The sequence below is a fragment of the Scatophagus argus genome, chromosome 1 (genome assembly GCF_020382885.2).
Source record: "Scatophagus argus isolate fScaArg1 chromosome 1, fScaArg1.pri, whole genome shotgun sequence".
NCBI lineage: Eukaryota > Metazoa > Chordata > Actinopteri > Scatophagidae > Scatophagus > Scatophagus argus.
The window spans coordinates 11564185-11584094 of record NC_058493.1 but is presented as its reverse complement, the minus strand read 5'-3'; the positions used below and the strand labels follow the sequence as shown (position 1 = coordinate 11584094).

Below are 19910 nucleotides of genomic sequence, written 5' to 3'. Positions count from 1 at the left end.
TCATCCCCCACGCCTCTCTCTGGGGTTTCACACTCCTCTCCTGCCTTTTTCTCCTCACCCGCTGTTTCTCTCACTCTGTCTCTGTCCCTCCCCTCCTCTCTCCTGTCTCCCTTCATCATAGGGAAGGTAAAGCCATCTGATGCTACTTGCACGCAAGCCAGCCCTCCTCATGGGTCAGCTTTGTGCAAAGTCAGATATTGTGGGTGGCTAGCTGTTCCTGAGTGAGGAATCGGCCTTAGACCTTCTAATGGACACCAAAGTTTCAGTTTTCCAATAAAAGCCTGCAGCTCTCATCAAACACTGATATATTTAACACACTAGCAATTTTGTAAAAGGCTTTGTTCTTGCAGATGCAGGAGTAATGTATGTGTATGTGATACATTTACTTATCTGAGTCATTAATACTGGCACTAGTATCATACATTCACCCACCCACAAAAGAATAACCTTTCTTCTGCTGCAGAGATGTTACTAAATATGTGATGTGGTTTCTTTCCTGTTGTGTGTGTGTGTGTGTGTGTGTGTACGCATGGGTACATGCCTTTCTCTGCATGTGTGTGTGTCCATGCGTTCACTCACAGCTCCAGCCAACGCCCAGATCGTGCACTCAGGCGCAGCGTGTAACGTCAAGGATGATAACATCAGTGAGAGAATCTACACCATCAAAGAAGGAGACACACTAGTGCTTCAATGTATTGTTAAAGGACATCCACGACCACAGGTAAGCTCCCAAATCACCTGCTGATGGACTTTTCATATGTATGTTGATTCTGATCTCATTATCCACGGGAACTTTCAGGGTGAACAGGTAGGATCTGAGAACAGCCCAATGTGCTACACTCTCTGTATTCACTGCACACTAGTTGAAAGTAGCAACCGATGGTTAGATGCATTGATGAAGCCTTTCCAGTGCTTGGTAAAATAACACACACGGTTTATTCAGACTGGCGTTATAAAGCCATCTGAGAAAAATGTGTGTGTGAATTGCGTAAGATTCCATATGGAACAGAACAGAACAATCATTATGACCTTTTTAATATGAATATTAAGGTCATCAGTCCACTGCACGCATCCACATATTTATCTGAAAATAACACCCATCCATCCTCCAACCAGTCACAGTCTTAACTGGTTGTCTTCATTTTCCTGACACAAATATAGCAAAGCCCAAGGTCACATCAAGCTCTTAATGTTGTTATAATGCATGAACACCTCCACAAAACTGGCAAAATCACACTTTGTTTACATGGTGTGCCTGTTTTCACACAAGAATGTTGGGCCAAACATGCTGGTGACTGAAAAGACTGCAGGCGACTGGGATACATTCTATGATCACCATGAGTTACAAAACATACCCTGACCTGGCTAGCATAGATTAAAATGATACATCTATGAGGCCTTAGCGATGTTTATAGTGTCACTGTGCTTCTGTTTACCCTGAGTCACACAATCTCTTCAGTCACTCTCCTTACAGTGGCACTAACTAAAACCATACCCTGTTTCAGTGTCCTCAGATGGACACTGGTGTCATTTGGCTCTTACTTGAGTCCTTACCTGTGTTGTTAGTGACATATTTACTATATTAAGTTTAACATTAGACAAATTGTTTTGATGAATGAGCCCAGCAGTAGCTCAGGATAAGCTTGTGACTTAAAGGTCATGTGTTTAATTCCTCAGAGCAGCTGGTAGGCTAAATGTGCTTTGCCTGCTGCAACCAGTTAGTTGACAATTTACTCACAGTTTTAGGCTAACTGTAAATCTTCACCTGTGGATCTTTGACTTTTAATAAAATAGTATAAGATGTAAGAAGGATTCTATGTTCAGATAAATACACAATACAATATATAATAAATCTCAGTATGAAATTATTTGCTTTCTACTTCAGTGCACCATTTAATTTCCTTCTGTCTTTTTAGCTTCACTGAAAATAAGTGAAGAAGAACAAATACCATTATACAACAGCTCCGACTGGGATGCACATGCTGTGTTTGGATTGCAGCTCATTAGTTGGTTAAAAAAGAGCACAGTGTTTGTTATTTCATAAAGACATATTCTATATGTGGGAGCATTAAAGCACACATATGAATACCTGATTATATGTTTATGTGATGTACGTATGTGCCCACAATCGCACATAAATGCACAAGCAGTCAGCCATATGTTCAAACAAGTCCAAACACACATACCAAAACACAGAGCAGTAAACTCAGCCAACACTGGACACATCTGGTTTCCTTGGTTGACCTCCAGCAAAACATTTTGAACCATGTGTGAGCATACAGACTTAGATGTAAAATGAACTGAGGTGACTGCGAAGGAATTGTGTGTTTTGTGTGTATTTGTGTGGGAGTGTGTGAGGTGAGAAAAGCAGTGTTCCTCACGGGTGCATGTCCACTGGCATCACATCAACATGAATAAAACAGTGCCTGTGTCCAGGCCTTGTTTTCTTCTGCTTGCTGTTTCTGTTTATGTGTGTATCAATGCTGTGTGTGTGTGTGTGTGTGTGTGTATAAGAGGCAGCTTGCTTGTGTGACTCCAGAGCTGCAAACTTATCATTTGTGCACAGCTGAAATATCTAATTACACACCGGCCTGTTGACCTAACCTGCCTATACTAACTGTGGCTGTTGTGATCTCGTTTGATCATCCATCCTTTTCTGACTCTTTCTCTCTCACACACACACACACACTCACACACGTAAATAGACATATACACGCATTTGTGTGTATGTGTCTGTTTACGTGCTGTGTGCCTTAAAACGAACACAAACCAACTTTTAATAAAACTTTATTTTCACTTGCGCTGCAATAATCATTTCAAAAACATACTCTGAAAAACACATACTATATGAGTTCATTCCCCTGGAGCAGTTCAAAGATGTAGGAAATTGCGTCAGTGATTGCTTGTTCTCTGGGTCGGAGGTGGGAGTGTATTTTGAATAATGATCACATTGGTCACATTGTCAGAATGTAAAATGTATATGTAGTGTGTGCACAAGCAAGACTTACACTGCCTCTGGCAAAGAGGCTCTGGTTGAATGAGTGTGTGTGCATGTCTGTGTAAAAACTGTGTATGTAGACACACAGCAACAAATAACGGCAGACAGAGACAAAGAAACAGATAACAGACTAGGACAAAGAGTTGCAGCAGTGAAAACATTTCAGTGGCTTAATGCCCTCAGACAGGAAAAAAAACTGAGGTTGGCACAAAGCTTTTCAGTGCTCTTGTAAAATAGTAGGATATCCAATTTGATCAAATTTGAAGCAAACAAAAACTGACTCAATTATATCCTATAATAAAAGGGTTCAGGGCAGATCAGCTTGAACATACACGTTCAACATGACAATCTTGTTTATTTTTTAATCCTTGTCTTTCTGTCATCACCACCTCTCCAGTGTCACTTCATGATGAACGTTCCATTTAGTTTTCTCAGCTTTCAACCACACCTCAGGGTCTTTGTCAGCGAGTGAAACATGGCTCAGGTGTCATCTGACAAGATGTCATTATATCATGATGTCAGACGACAGCTGAACCTGTCTGAACATGATAGAAAGCCAAACAATAAAATCTTAAAATTATTTTACCACAAATGTTTGAAAGAAAAGCAACCAAAAATAATGCAAACACATTTTATTTTATTTCTGATTATTCCTATTTCAATTGTATCAAATATGAAATTTAAACACCCTTGAAATGATACCTGCTTGTAGATTTAAATAAACAACATGCTGTTACATTCTGTTAGAGAGGGAGGGAAAGTGTAAGGACAATTAAAAAGAGAAATCGAATGATAAAAGATTATGCTGGCATCAGTGGAATGAAGAAAGATACAGTGATAAGAGATAAGAGGGAAAAAAAGTGATACTGAATTGTGATAAAGAGGAGAACGATTCAAAGTCAAAATAACCATGTCTGCACATGCGCGTGTGTGAGTTGAGTATGTTCATCTCAACACGTGTATGCATTAGCATTATAGAAGAAAACAGTAGAGATTTTATTAATTTAAACTGTACATCTTAGATGCTGAAGCTTTGACCGGCCGACCTTTGTCACGCGTCATCTTCTATCTGTCTTCTATATTTTGTTGTCACTGCCCACGGGTTGATGAATCTGCAAAGACACAAACTGTCCCAAATTCCCAAAAATTATTAAACAAAAATACCGAGAGAGGTCAGATAAGCATTTGCCCTAATAGTTGTGAGCATAGAATAGTAGAAAATAGAGTAGAAATAAACAGTGAGTGTGTTGTCCTCTGTCCTCATGTGTTCTGCTAGAGCAGCACACTGCAGCATTTTGCTGTCGGTCCCTTTGGGCTTACAGAGTTTCCTCTGCGCTCCATTGGCTGTACTGATAACCTGATCCCTGTCACCCCAACTCCCCTTCATCCATCCTTACAGCTTTACATACCTCCTCTTCCTTACACACATAGCTGTTCTGTCATTGTACAAAGTTGTGGTTCCTCATGTAACCTATTATTTTGTTTGTGAGCAAAAGTGAAAACTCATAAAAATCTTTTCTTCTGTTGGAGACAAAATACCCAAACCACCAAGATCAGAGGGCATTGGGGTCAAAAAAATAATCCATGACACTAACCTGGAGGAACTTATACCCATTCATGCCCTGAAAGCATATTTTCATAATTCAAAATGAGGTAGTTAGTTTGTGCTGGTTTTGCCAGAATTTATTGTTGCTTCATTGTGCTGACCACACGTGGTAATAATTAGCTGCCTCACGTACTGGATTTACATCCATGCAAATGTATTTCATCTGCAGTGTTACAGAGGTTGTTGACATGTTTTAAAAGTTTTTGCCAATTAGCAGCAATCTCAATAGGACGGGTGTGCAGAATATTCAAGGCAATGCTGTGAAAAGACTATTCCCCAAAGCAGGCTGGTCAGTTTTTAAAGCAGAGGAGTATCTCAATAAACTCTCGCTGAAACATGTAGAAAAAAATGCTGTTTCATTTCCATACCAGCAATGATGGTGTAAGAGTAATTGCAATAGTTTTCATCTTAGTTTGGAAGACGACTCCTTGTTCTTTACAGTATTTGTCAATTCACCTCATGAAGAAAGGAAAGAAATACAGCTGGTGAACAGCTACCAAAGTGAACCATGCCTTTTTCCCATTGTGACTAAGAAGTTCGTATTGGCCTGCAGGTTTCAGCAGACACACACCGTTTCAAAGTCTTCTGGCTGCGTTGGTATTATTTATGGATCTACTCCAGTTTAGAGTGAATGTCCTCATAACGCTCTCTCTATTCACCCTTCAAAGAAACAATACGCTTACAAATTTGTGCCGACAACATATTAATACGTTTGTTGATGCACACACACACACACACACACACACACACTGCTGAGCGGACCACACTGAGTCTTTAAAAGCATTAGAGCTTCATATTTTATTAATCAGATAAGCTGTTTCATAGCAGTTCAGAATCTTTTATCTGACTGTGGTTTTTGGCTTTGGGAGAGAGATGTTCGTGTCCCACATTTTGATGGGTTTTCTTAAGATCATAGGAATATGATGTATGAGTTTTGATTGGCAGTGGATTTTTTTTCAGTTTCAGTCGGGATGTATTACTGGGAAAGACTTTTACACTGTGTATTACTTTTTTAATGTAAGGACCACTTTGTTCGCAAAACTTTAATCCACACATTCTTGGACTGAAATGATGTAGACTTTCCCATCCACTTTCTTACTCTCTCCTCTCACCTCTCAGAAGAAGGAAGATCCAATTTGAGGCCAGCCCAATAAATAGCTGCTTTACTGAGAATGAGTCCGATTGAGGATTTATCCGATCCTTTATCAAGACTGATTGTTTACCTTTGCCTGAGCTTGATTGGATTGAAAAGAGAGCTCTCGCCCTGATCCATACAGAGGAGAGAGAAATCTAATAATTTCTCTCTTTGTCTGTCCTTCTTTGTCTATGTCTCTCTTTCTTCCTCTTTTTGTCGCAGCCCCTTTCCTTCATAGTGTCTCTTTCTCTGTCTGCCTGTCTTTGTCTTTCTCACTCTTCCTGGGCTTCACTGCAAATCTCTTCACATGTCATTTTTTCTCTCTGCACTTCTTTCATCTTTTTCTTATTCCTCTCCTTCACAGAGATATTTTCCTCTTCATTCCTTTACCTGTGTAGCTCTCCCATTTTTTCCCATTTTTCACATTTTTTTTTTCTTTTTTGCCTCTATCTTCTCTGTACCTCAGAGCGACTGCGACAAGCCATACATCAAGTCAAAATGAGTTAGTTCACCCATTGGAGCTGCTTGGTTTGGGAAAAGTCAACTTTATGTGCATATTTTTTGCAGAAAAACACAAAACAGCTGGTTCAAAGGTATACTCAGGTGTATTTCTGTTATTTTATTTTTTTGTGACAAACCTTAGACAATTTTAAGAAATTTGAAGAATTACAGAACTGAGTTTTAAGATAGTAGGCAACGGGGTGAGGCAATGATATGAAATGATTTTCTCATATACTGTCCTCCTGTCAAGCACAATGATTATTTTTCTCAGTACTTTACGGCTCTTCAAAGAATGAAAGTGAGAGACACGAGATTAAACCTTAGTGTTAGAGGTCACCTAGAGGGTGCTTGTAGCATCACTCAAGTTAACTCCAGGGACAGTCAGGCTTTTAGTTAACAAAGCACTGTAGTCTCGCTTACAAAGCTTTTCTTGTTATGGACACACACATAGGCACACACACACAGACACACACACACACACACACTCACACTCATATGGCTTCTTCAAGAACACAATAGGAGAGTAAATGGTTTTTCTGAAAGTGATTCCTACCTGCTTATTATTTATTCATGGGTCTGCTGGTCATTGCAACCTTGAGACCAGTGTGTGTGTCTGTCTGTGTGTGTGTGTGTGTATGTGTGTATGGGACTAAGAGAGGAAAAGGTGGAGAAAGCCATTGAAGAGAAAAGTGGAGAGGCAGAGAACAGAAAGAAGTGGGGAGGAGGGAATGGAGGAAGGCGAGGGCTGTGGTCTGGAATATGGGTTTGGATTTCCGTCCTTGAGGGGTGAGTGGAAGGCGATCGATAGTGAGGCTGAAAGCAAGGCTGATCGGATGGCAACACAAGGCTGCACAGGCACTCAGCAGGAACACGACCTCGGCGCAAACAAGGTCACTGCCTGACCCCTAACATGATGGAGGGACAAAAAGAAGAGGAAGAGGAGAGAAGAAAAAGAAGCTCAAGATAAGTAGAAAAGGGTTAAAGAGCAGGAGGGTCTCTAGACAGGTTGGAAGATCCTGGGTTGAAGGTTGAAGTTGCAGCTATTTTTCATCTTCCTGGCAAAACAAAGAAGGAACAGTGGGGAGGATAAAGATAGAATGAAGACATGAGATGAGATATGGATATGTGCTGATGGAGTAAAATGAGAATAGTGTGCAGCATCTGTAGACTTGGAAATGTTGAGATGTTTCAGAAAGGGAAAGAGGAGGAGGCAAGGCAGACAACCTTTGACTCTCTTTGATGATTCAATTCCCTTTTAAATTTCAAGAAGAAGTCGCTTCTACTCACCTTAAATAAAACCAAAAGATGTTAAACCCACAAGCAGATGTTCGTGTATATGAAATATGTGTGTCTGAGAAAACAAATGGAAGCAAAACAATGCAGAACAAAGGAAAGATGTAGAATAAGAAAGAGTGAGAAAAAAGATTGTCAAACACCAGTGATGGGTACCATGCTGTTAACAGGACATGCTACCCTCTAGTAAAAGAAACAGACAAGGATGAGCTGGCAAATTGTGTTCATTATGTTGTGTGTATGTAGAGATAGAACATCTGCTACACTACATATCTTTGGGCAATGCTGCACCTTGTGTACTCAGTGTACTCCACACAGAAACATTGTTTGGTGTTCATTCAGTGTCTTTGAAGGTTCTTCTGTTATAAAGCAGGCACTTAACATTAGTAGTACGAAGCAAACTGTGGCAAATGTAAAGAGATAAAATTGTCACCACTTTCTATGCTGTGGTTTAAAGTAGGTAGAATTTAAAGTATATGTGTAATTGCTACAGTACCTCTGATGGCATGAAGATGAAGTGTTAGGATAAATTAGGACTCCTGTGTGTATGTTTGAGTGTCTCTGAAGTGTCTGCTGCTGTGGTAATGCCCTGCACTCTGCAGACAAGCCCTTCTTTCAAGCTGACAATAATAAAGATGTTGTCTAAATGTCTGTATGTCTGTGCTCACAAAGCTAAATGAAATGGTGGCAATGGTGGGAAAAACAGGCTCTTTATATTGAGTGGTGGCCACACAGAGACAAACAAGGAGACAGATAACTCATAAAGAGACTACTGAAAGTCAAGCAAAGACATTTGCAACATTAACAACAGGAAGTCTGCTTATATGCAACGTTTCTCAAGTACTAACTTTGGCAATGTGGGAAAATTTGCTATGATGTTTTCATTCACTTTAATATTGTGTTTACAAACATTACTGACGACAGACTATTATTATTAGTATTACTTATGTATATTATGTGCATGTGTGAAACTAATTCACCTTAATTCTCTCATTCTTACAAATATTTCATTGATGATTGCCCTAATTACAACTGATGATGACTTGATTCAGTTTTTTGTTCAGCTATGAAATCTGTAAAGCTAGTATAAGTGTCCCACTGAGGCTGCAGACAGAGCACCTTCTTTAAGTCTTTGTTGGGACCAACATATGCTGTACAAGTTGAAGACATCTTGAGATTTTAGGGAGCGTTTGTGCATTATGGCCCGACATTTATTTTAGTGGGGGACTGATGTGGATGGATGGAAGCGGGGTGTGTGACTGGAAGATGTAATGAGCATGTGAGTGGTGGGTCACACAGGCCAGCACACACACACAGGAATGACAGAGACAGAGAACTTAACCAGTGCGGAACTTGGAAAAAATCATTTTGGTAGCGTGATATTTCCTTTTTTTCTTCCCTGATTTTCATGCAGAATTTGGGTCTTAAGAATGCTTGTGTATCAACTTAGGTGAATCTCTGGCTCTTGCTTTTCCATATCGGCTAATCCTTGATAGATGCTGCATACTGTACAGATATCTGTCAGTGTTTTTGTTGCTTCACTCCCTCCTTCCATTGTTCATTTCCCAGCATCTAGGCATTTGTCATGACACTAAGAAATTACATCAAATGCTCTATACACACACACACACACACACACACACACACAGACACGTGAGAGCTCAAATTTTGCTATCCATTGCCATGCTTGTTCTAATTATCCATTGCTCATTACAACCAACACACTGAACAACGTGTAAGGTAGCGGCTGACACTGCTGCTGACGGCTGTCGACACACAGGCCGTGCAGAGAGAGCTGCCTACGTCTGCTGTTTCTGTCCGCCCTTGTTTGTTCCACTCTGACTCAAGCCACCTGATGGTCAAGATAAACTCTTGAAATGTCTCCTTTTTCCATGTGGTAGAAGGCAATTAAGTATCTTAGAAATTAGGTGTCTTCCACGAGCGTTAAATAGAGAACATCTGTTGAGATTCAGCTTCATATCAGCTTTTATCCACACTTACAAGCATCAGTGTTACTGACTTCATTTACAGTTAAGGTAAATATACGGTAGATATATTTTCAAAGATCATGACTTTATCGTAAATACTGATGATTCCTCGGCTTCCTGTAACTTCATCACTGCTGTGATCTCACATTACAGACGAAGAAAGTGCGATAAAGGCATCCATACTGGATGACAAGGTTAGAGAGACCGTGTTCTATATCAGTGAGTCAGTTTTATTGACCTTCTTGACTGTGTGATTTCTGCATAGAGCAAGCATAGAGAAGGTATTTCACACTGATACATAAAAACTGTTGCTCAGTTTTATTTAGACACACGTGATTACATTAAATGATGTGTGTAAAAGCTTATTGACGTGAAATCAATTATGTTCATATTGACAATAACCGAGGTATGCTACTGGCTTAAAGCAGTCGTGCCACTTGCCAAGGCTATCGATTACACATTTAAACAGGCAATCGTTATAAAGGGAGATTACAAAATGAAAAGGCCATTTAACTGACATGAATAAACATTCATCTCATCTTCTCAACTCCTTTCCCTGTCAATTCACGACATTACATTCCTGCTCTAATCTCTCTTCCCTTTCTCTTCATCTATTTTAGCACATTTTTTTGTTTTCTTCAGTTTTCTGGTTTAAGTTTTGTTTGCTTTCCTCTCTTCTAGACAGTGCTATTTTCCCAAATATATCTATGTCCTTTGTTAACTCTTATGTCCCTTTCCTGCTGTGCATATTGGTCTAGCCTTTTATTTATTTAACACCTACGTCTTCATCCCTTCCTCCATCTCTCCTCTCAGTGACGGATGATTAAAATAGAATTTACCATGCACAGGTTCATTTAGTCCTCTACTTTAAGTCATTTCCTTTAAATCATTCAATGTTGTCATTGTTTGTAAAGCAAACTGTTGAGAGGTTACTTCTCAGTGTGTGTTCATCAGTTCAAGCTGCTATTACCATCCTGCTCTGCTCCTCTGTTTGTTCCTGTCATTTTGTCATTTCTGTCTTTTTTTCTCTCTTCCTCTTGCATCCTGTGTACTTACACACATTTGTGTATCTGTGAGTGGCTCTGTGTGTGTGGGGGTCTACGTCTGTGCCAAGTAGTATTCCCCGATAACAGGATTACCATCTTAAGCCTATTCATGGCGAGTGAGCCAGTTGGATGGATAGAGCACTGTATCGTCATCTGCACTGGCGTTACATCAAGAGTTAGAAAAATTGTAGAAGGCAGGCCTAGCAAGCTCTTGGTGGGTTACTGAGAGGGAATATAAAGGATTCAAACTCTGTAACACCACAGGAATTGCTTATGTCAAACAGGAAGGAATTAACTTTTCACAGTGTTTAACTCAGCATGTGATGTTAAATTACACTGAATATGAACACTGTGGATTGAGTCCACAAAACAGGGAGATGCAGTGGCAACACCTTAAATTGTAAGTAAATGGATTTTCATGTATGAAAAAACAGTCAGTGCCTCACTGAATATTAGAAATGTACAACAATTAACAGAATCTCGTGCATGACTTGCATGCAAGACTAATATGATTCATTTATGCAACAACTATGGTATTTCAGTCATCATGATCATCAGTTTTAGGTTATTAATGATGTTCATGTCTTCTTCATTGTTAAGTTGCACTTAAAGGAACAGGACTAAAAACTGACCAGTCAAAGCCATGAAATGAAATATTAAGCATTAACACAATGGGCAACCTGAGGGAAACTAAGGGTATAACAAAAAGCATGAAGTATACTTTATTGTAAGGCACGTAACAGTAACGCCAGAGAAGAAAATGTTTAGAAAAAAAAGAGGTTTAGTCTTTATTTAAACTCATTACAACTGATTTGTTGTATTAGCAACATTTAAACCAAACCACAAGTCAAACACTTAAGCACTTCAGGCATATGCTTTGTTTGTTAGAATGAGAAAAGCCTCTCACTGATTTGGTTACTGAAAGTTAGTGAGGACTGGGGTTTCTATAGAGCTGAATCAATCAATAGATGGGGAAAGGTCAGTGTCATCCCACTCCTCTCCTCCTTCCGGGTGCTTCTTTACAGGTAGAATCACGATTACTATATGTAGTTCTCCAGATATATATGTGTATAATGTGTGTGTGTATTTATATATATATATATATATATGTATATATGGGGAGAGAGAGAGAGACAGAGACAGAGAGAAAGAGATAAATATATATATAGATACATAATTTTATATATAATAAAATAGAACAGCAGCCCAAGTTCATCTTTTGCATGGCAGAAAAAGTAGTTAGACTATAAATCAACAAATATACAAAAACAGAGCTCAAAATTGTGTTAGGGCAAATGCAATGTATTATGCAAACACTTTACTTCAAGCTTTTACAGTACATGAAATATTATTGAAAACATCTTTTACTAACTAAAAAAACAATAACCAAAATTATGATTTATATTTGTAAAAATTACTGCTGCATGAGCAACAAATGGTTAACATGTGTGATCTCACAATCTAATAAAGAGAAAACGGGTCACCATTTTATGTGAAGGTCTCCAAACATAAAGAAGTCATGAGGAAGTGATGCTTCCTAACCATGAATGGATTCCCATGAAGCAGTTGACAGTTGCCTTGTCTAGTGGGTTATCTGAATTGTAATAATTCAGGATCAGATAAAGGTAGTTTGTTTGATTTTTTTTTTTATCATATGTGACAGTTAATAACACATTAACATAAGGAGCACGATGTAAGCAACCAGCTCAACCTCCTTTTTAAATGCTAATTCAGTATTAAGGCCTCTCATGTGTTGTTGTGTTGTGTTGACAGTTTCCAGTTTAGACAGCAGGGCAACAGGGTCCGACAGTCAGTGGACCATGTCTGCTGGATCCTGTTGTGATGTGTCACTCTGAGGAGTGAAGTGATAGGCTCAGAGACAGATCAGTGTGTGTGTGTGTGTGTGTGTGGAGACGACAAGCTAGATGGGCGACATTAAAGAAGAACAGCATTAGGAAGCTTTAAGAGACAGAGGGAAAGAGAGAGAGAGAGAGACAGAGAGAGAGAGATGAGAAGAAAGGTAAAAAACTGAGACCACACACGTGTTGAGACATTGAGACAGACAGCTGCAGGCCACTGACCTGTCAGTGTGGTTGGCACACATTAGCCTTCTTTTCTCTCATCACTTAAAGAAGCACACACCTTTCATTCCTTCTCTTCTCTTCTCTTCTCTTCTCTTCTCTTCTCTTCTCTTCTCTTGTCTCCTTCTGTCACTTTGTCCATGCTGCAGCTGTACCTCATTGTGTCCGATTCATATTCATCATGCACAATTAGCTGTCCTTCTCTCTTTCCCCATGAGTCAACGCAGATTGGCTGGTTTTGAAGCTGGAATCTGTTGCCAGTTTATTAGGCATACACAGCCAAATCCATATCCAGTACAAGAGCCCTGCAATAAATCCTACATTTATGAAGCTCATAATGTTCACTTTTTGTGGACGTTGCATCAGAGAAATGTTGATTCAACTCTATCATTTCAGAGGACAAGCATCAAAAAGTGGATCTAATATTTTGTTCGCTTTCCCAACAAAAACTGAACTTCATAAGCTTCATAAAGTTAGGTTTTATTGTGGGGATGTTATATTGGATTGCGGTGGATTTAGCAAGGTGTAAAGAACTATTAAAGACCGGGATGTGCTGTTAAAATATCTACCTGTATCATGGATTAGAGCACATTTACTGGGGTGGAGATGCTGTGAGTTGCTTCTAAGGACTGAGACTTGTTTGTCAGGTAGCAACATGGCTGACAATGCTTATAAAGTCTGTTTATCTGATTCACATTAATGGCAGGAGGCCACAATAACATTCCACGGCAGCTCGCCCAAAACATTGCTGCTGCAGCTTTAACCATTTACTGAAAAGAGCTGTGTTTCAGAAACACTGGTTTCACTGAAATTTCAAAGCAACCAAATAACTCACTCTCAAAAATGTATTTCAAAATGAATGTAATACCAGACATTAGGGGTTACTAAACTCTACATTCCTTTCATATCAAACAGCACAAAGACATCTTTAGTTGACTCATCCAGGACACGTTATTACTGTTATTAGTTCTGTCCTTGCCAGAATTGCAATGCATCTGTTAGAAAACGGTAAAGAAATTACACAACATGTGACCGCTAATGGAAAATTGCTGACCAAAGCCCAGTGTAGCCCACTGGGCTTTGGTCAGCATTTCAGTGCGTTCTTCAATAACCACAGTTTGAATAGGGCCTAATAGCACCATCCCAGAAAAACACAAACACAAAGTGGTCCCTAACTTCCTCCCATAACACTCTGACGAGGCTGTTCTTTTCTCTGCACTGTTTCTGTTCTCCTGTTGAAACATTTGTGTCCTAGACAGCATACAGCTCCCCATCTGAATACTCTAGATTACATTCCACTGCCGTGGAATGTAATCTAGAGTTGAATCAACATTTCTCTGATGCAACGTCCACAAAAAGTGAACATTATGAGCTTCATAAATGTAGGATTTATTGCAGGGCTCTTGTACTGGATATGGATTTGGCTGTGTATGCCTAATAAACTGGCAACAGATTCCAGCTTGACTTGACTTGACTTGACTTGACTTGACTTGACTTGACTTGAAACAACGAATAAAACCTGCTGCAGCTGGCTCCCAGGGGATCCCAAACCATCCTTCACTTTACACTTCTAACCAAATGTACAAGCTATTATTATAAAAGTCTCTGACTCAACAAATGCATCTTCATCTCTCAGTGTGTGTGTGTGTGTCTGTGTGGGGGAGAAAGTCTGGAAGTGTTCTTTGTGTGTGTTTTTAATAAGTGTAAATCGATTTCGACACAAGATCTGATGGCAAGTGTGTGTTTGGCTTTTCTGTAGTTTGTAAAGAAATAAAAAGAAAGGGAAGGGAAGAGCGCCCAGACAGGAATAAGACGAGGGAGAGCAAAAGGACTGAGAGAGATATCCAGACCAACCCGTCGGGGCCTGAGTGGAAAAAATAGAACAGCGTCACACATCTATTGAAGAAAGACAGAAGAAAGAGGTGTGGAGGGAGAGCGAAAGAGGTCAGAGAAAGAGAGCGCAGGTGATGGTTTTAAGCTGCTGGTGTCACAGGCAGATATAGGCTCCTCTGCCGCCTGGCTGTCATCTGCATCGCACACAATGTCCCCTTTATTCGCAATATCACCTTTCTCTATTTCGCTTCATCTGCCTCCCTGGTGTAGCGACTCCCAGTGTGATGCACTTTTTCTTTCCCCATCACACAGCTGCCAGCGATGCTGTGTGCATCATTCTCTCTTTTTCTCGCTCTCACTCACTGAAAAAAAAAAAAAAATCCATCCCCTCTCCTTACCTACTCCATTCCTCACCATCTTGCACTGTTTTTTTTTCTTCACACACACCTTTTCGCTCCTTTTCTTTGCATACTTCCCTTACTACTTTCACTCCAGGGTCTCCTTATTTAACAATATTCCCAGCTGTACTACTGTAAACTCATATGTTCCTTCCATCTACTTTGGCTTTCTGTAATCTTTTGAGTGCAATGCCATTACCCTGATCTCACGTTCAGTAAACATACAGCAGCTGTTTTTAACTGAAATGTATTATTATTTTTCTTCTGCAGTTCCAAAGGCTCTGTATAGCATTATACAGAAGCTTTCCATTAAAATTCTTAAACCTGATCTTAATGTCCCTGATCCTATGAATAACTCAAAAATGCTCCCTCTCCAAACCTAAAGTAGACAACAAAAAGTCCATTATTTGAAAGATTTTCACTCATATATAATAATCCCGGAATGGAAAGGATAAAAGCAGGAGATCACAGATGCACACTTCTTGGTCTTTCTGCTTTACTCTCTCATGCAAATGTCCACACACTGTCTTGGTTGGGGTTTTCAGTTTAGTTCTTTCCCGCTTTATTTTGGAAATTTCTCTCCTGGTCCATCACATTTTGCTTTTTGCTTTGCCCACATTTTCGATGGCCCTGATTTGATTCTACTGTGTTAGTCCATGTGCTCCCCTTGTCTCTTGTCAGTTCCTCTGCTTTTGGTTCTGCTGCTTTCCTCCTGTGCTCATGTCTGCTTTCCCTGTGCTTCACTGACTTGTTCCTTCTTTAGTTCGTGTGTTTCTTCTTAGTTATTTGGATTTGCTTTTTTGCTTTGTTGCCTGGATGTCAGATTCATGTTATTAAAACTGTCTTTTTTCTGTTTGGTGTTTTGCTTTTTGGGTCTTTTTTGAAAATGTGACACACTTGACACACACACAAACATCCACACGTACAGACGTGCATACTGGACTCACTAAACCATGAAGAGCCAGGGTCCGCTTCATTGCTCACCTTGGCTGGTTTGATCAATGGCAGTCTGCCTCCTGCAAATCCCTCCCACAAACAGAGCTGAATAAACAGACAGGGAGCATTTACACAGACCCTGATAATCTGCTAATCCATATAACCTGCTTCTCACCAACGCACACACACACACACAAACACAAACACACACACTCACATGCATGCAAGAGTGAATATGTATGCTGGTACTGTGTGCATATTCAGGAACATAAGCAGACAGCTGAGCACAGAAGCAGGAAATACACACTTCCACACGTGCATTTGCATACATGCATATACACACACACACGTACGCATGAACACACCATATCAGTGACTTTTGCCCATTATCCCTTCTGACCTCCTCAGCAGGACATGGTTGATAGTCTAGTCAATGCTGATAACAGACTGATGGGTTAATAGGGATTAATGCAGTTGCACGCACACTCACACACACATACACATACACTTGAGAGCGAGAAAAACATTTCAGTGTTGATGAGTTTGCAGGCTGTACCTCTGAAGTGTGTGTGTGTGTGTGGGTGTGTGGCACGCGTGTGTGTGCTTATGCATTTTTCGTAGAGTGAAAATATCATGTAGCTGTCACACATGCAGCATTCTCACGGCTTGATGGGATAATTGAAGCGTGAACAAGCCATATAAAGTTTATCAAAACTCTTAGCGCTCTGCGTGTAGCATCACCCCATGAGTACAGAGCTTAGTGTCATTAGCTTCCTCTCCATGGCGCAGACAGACATTTTATCAGCTGGAAAAAAAGACAGAACTGCATTTATGATTTTGATTATTTACTCTGACAATCTAAGGAGATGTCCAGTGAAGTGAAGATTCTTCCTGTCTGTCTCACTCATTCACTTTCTTTCTTTATTTTTTATGTTGCACTTTTCAGCAGTCACTGTAAGAAAGGCCATATCTGTGATAGTATTTCTATACATGATGTAAAGAAATGATTCTGTTTATAGCATCTTTTATTTATTTATGTGTAAGTCTGACATCAAAGCCTGCCATTCATTGCCTTCTTCTCATTACATTTTGACTGATTCCGTCCTTCAGTACACCTCGGTTCCCCGACAGCATCTTTGTCAATCCAACATTTTCTCCTCTCCCTCATTCTCTCCAGGTACGGTGGACGAAGACGGCAGGCAGTGCATCAGACAAGTTCCAGGAAACATCCATCTATAACGAGACGCTGCGCATCGAGGGCATCCAGAGGGTGCAGGGGGGTCGCTACTACTGCAAGGCCGACAACGGGGTGGGGGTGGCTGCCATCAAGTCCATCCGCGTAGATGTGCAATGTAAGTGGGCAGGGAGAAAGAGGTCCACTTCTAGACCACAGCTGACTGTCACTATAGCTATTCCCACTGTTAGAAAAGACCAAGATGGGGGAGAGATGGAAAGATTGTTGGAAGAAAGATGAAAGACAGATTGGACGGATGATGAGATTTCATGTGGGAATGGCTTCCAGGAGTATCTGATGACTTATGGGGGGAAGGATGAAAAGCATGGTAGCAGGATTAGGGAGGGAAGAGGATAGATCAAATAGAAGTGCAGTATTTGGAAAGGGTGTAGGTAAGAGAGTGCAACACATAAAAAGAAAAAAAAATATTTCAGTGCTCTTTTGCCTGTAATATACCATTAGTTTACTGAGAGGATAATGCAGATGTGTGTTCTCTACCAACAAGGTTGATTAGAAAGTTTTGTCAGATACTCCTTGGACAAAGTGAAGTCTGTGGGACGTATTGAGAGTTTTATAACAGTTAGTCCAGGTGGTACGGGCTCCCTAACCCACTGTTTCTCAATTAACCTACTACTCGAAAAGAGTGAAAAATCACAACCACAACGTCAGGTTATTAGCTGTTCACACTTAAACTTCCTCAATGTTTGTTTTCTCTTTAGCCCTCTTTATGGGATGGTGACATTATCATTTGATTTGACAGTGTCTGCCAAAGTATGTAAATTATTTACTCACTGCTCACCTCTCCATTCAAATCTGTGGTCCGAGCGTGTATAGATGGTCCTCTGTTTCATGCCCTTTGCTGTATTGTTTGTAATGCAGACAGACAGTTACGAGAAGCAGTGCTGTGTTGTAGGGGTCCCGTGCTGCTGCTTGTTTCACTGCCCCACTGTCCCTGTGAGTCAGGGGCCAGGTCATGGCGACAGGTTGATGCACATTCAACTTTACACCCAACACGTCAATACATTTATATAGCTTCTCTTTTCCTTCCCAGCACTCTAAAAACCTTGCCCATCTGTTACATCACTTTATGGCATTGATAGTTCCTTCCTTCATTGATTCAATCATTTTAATGGTGGCTTTATAGACTAATAGAAAAAGGTTGATTTTCCAAGGGCCTAATAACACTAAACATCCATTACCTGCCTTTCATTTGCTGAATTCATCTCATCTTCTGCCCTGCTTTGTGTGCTGTACAACACCAGTACTGCCTTAATTTAGCATCAAATCTCTTACACCAAACCATTCATTCACCAGCACACACACATATACGGATCACACACATACACGCACACACATACACCTGCTCTGCCCATGCTCATCCCTGTAGGATTTGTCACACACCACCCTACCTCAGCCTGTTAATAGGGCTCCCTCCCTCTTTTTTCCTCCTCCCTCTCTGCTGTTAGTGTTAGTTCTCCCCAGGCACTAGCTTGGCCCCTGCTGGGGAGCTGGTAATTGCAGGGGGCCTTGGTAGTAAACAGGTTGCATTGTGTGTGTAGTTGTGACAGGTCTGTGAAGCTAACCAGCTCTGACGACCAATGCTTGTTCAATTCCCCATCCCCCATGCCGTGTTACACCCAGAGGCAGCCAGCCACGCTTCCTACACAGGACAACTTTAATGTTAGAACGATGTAACAATTAGCCCAAGCTACCAGGGAAAAAGAAACACACAGAGAGTGAGAAAGAGTGATAGAGAGATGGAGAGAGAGAGATAGATTAAAGTGCAGGGAAAGATGGATGGGAGAGTAAGGAAAAGAGGGTTGAAAGCAGGGAGAAAGAAAGAGGTAACAAGCAGAAACCATCACGGTGAACAGTAGGATCACCTGAAATAACTTGAGAAAAATCTTCATTATTATTGTTATTGTTCTTTCCTCTTAGATCATTTGGAATGAGTGTAAGTGTCATAAATGTCGACTGTGAAGGCTAACGAAGGCTAAAGTTAAATGAACAGCTCAGTACATATCTTCATTATAATATCAAAAAAAAAAAAGAATAATCAGAGATTCAAAAATATATGTTATTTGATAAAAGATTATTGGCAGATATATTGTTATCAGATTAATGTATAGTCATTTTTCCACTGCATGGCGCAGCTCAATTTGACCTTTTTTTTTCTTTTTGGATTGGATCCATGTTTGGTTGTTTGACAGCTGTCTTGCAGGTCTTAGCACTGAGTCATTGTGATTGATGCTTGTTTGACCAAAATCTGCTCCATCCAGGCTCCACCGTGTTGCCAAAATTGTGCTTTTGTGACTCTGAAGTGTTGACAAGATGGCAGATGGTGTCGTAGTACGTTCATGTATTTCTACAGAGATAGGGCAAAAGAAAAAGAAGAATTCTTGTAGATCAAATCAAAATGTTCACTGGGAAAGAAAAGACAATCCTTCTTTCCATCTTGCTTAATACAACCTAAAGAGGGCTGTATCTTTCCAGGAAAATCTGAACAGGGAGCAGTCTACAGGGCAAAGCTGAAATAGAAAAGAAATGTGACTGACTCATTGTAGTGTAGAGTTACTCATGATTTCTCCTCAAAAAATGGGAAGGAAGTAGAGAGAAAAAGAAAAATGAAGAGGAGACATATGGAGGAAGAGATGAAAAGGAAAATGAAGACAGTGAGGAGGAAGGGAGGGAAAAGACAGAGGGAGAAAGAGATGCACATAATAAGGTAGATGCACTCATATGCTTTTCAATTTGGGTGCACCCAGCAGACCAGTTATTGGACTAGAGGGCAGAACATATTGTTACCCGCACAGGATCCAAACATGAGCTTCAGCCTCCTCTCTCTTTCCCTCTCTCTCCCT

General features: G+C 40.3%; 1 protein-coding gene across 4 annotated transcripts in view; it reads left to right on the top strand.

Annotated features, from left to right (window-relative positions):
* LOC124056087 (MAM domain-containing glycosylphosphatidylinositol anchor protein 1) overlaps window positions 1-19910 on the top strand; it is a 157513-nt gene that overhangs the window by 44645 nt on the left and 92958 nt on the right. For all 4 annotated transcript variants that reach the window (XM_046383198.1, XM_046383189.1, XM_046383207.1 and 1 more), the window contains exons 3-4: window positions 582-721; window positions 16993-17167. In XM_046383198.1, the coding sequence (XP_046239154.1) occupies window positions 582-721; window positions 16993-17167 (315 nt within the window). The remainder of the gene's footprint in view (window positions 1-581; window positions 722-16992; window positions 17168-19910) is intronic.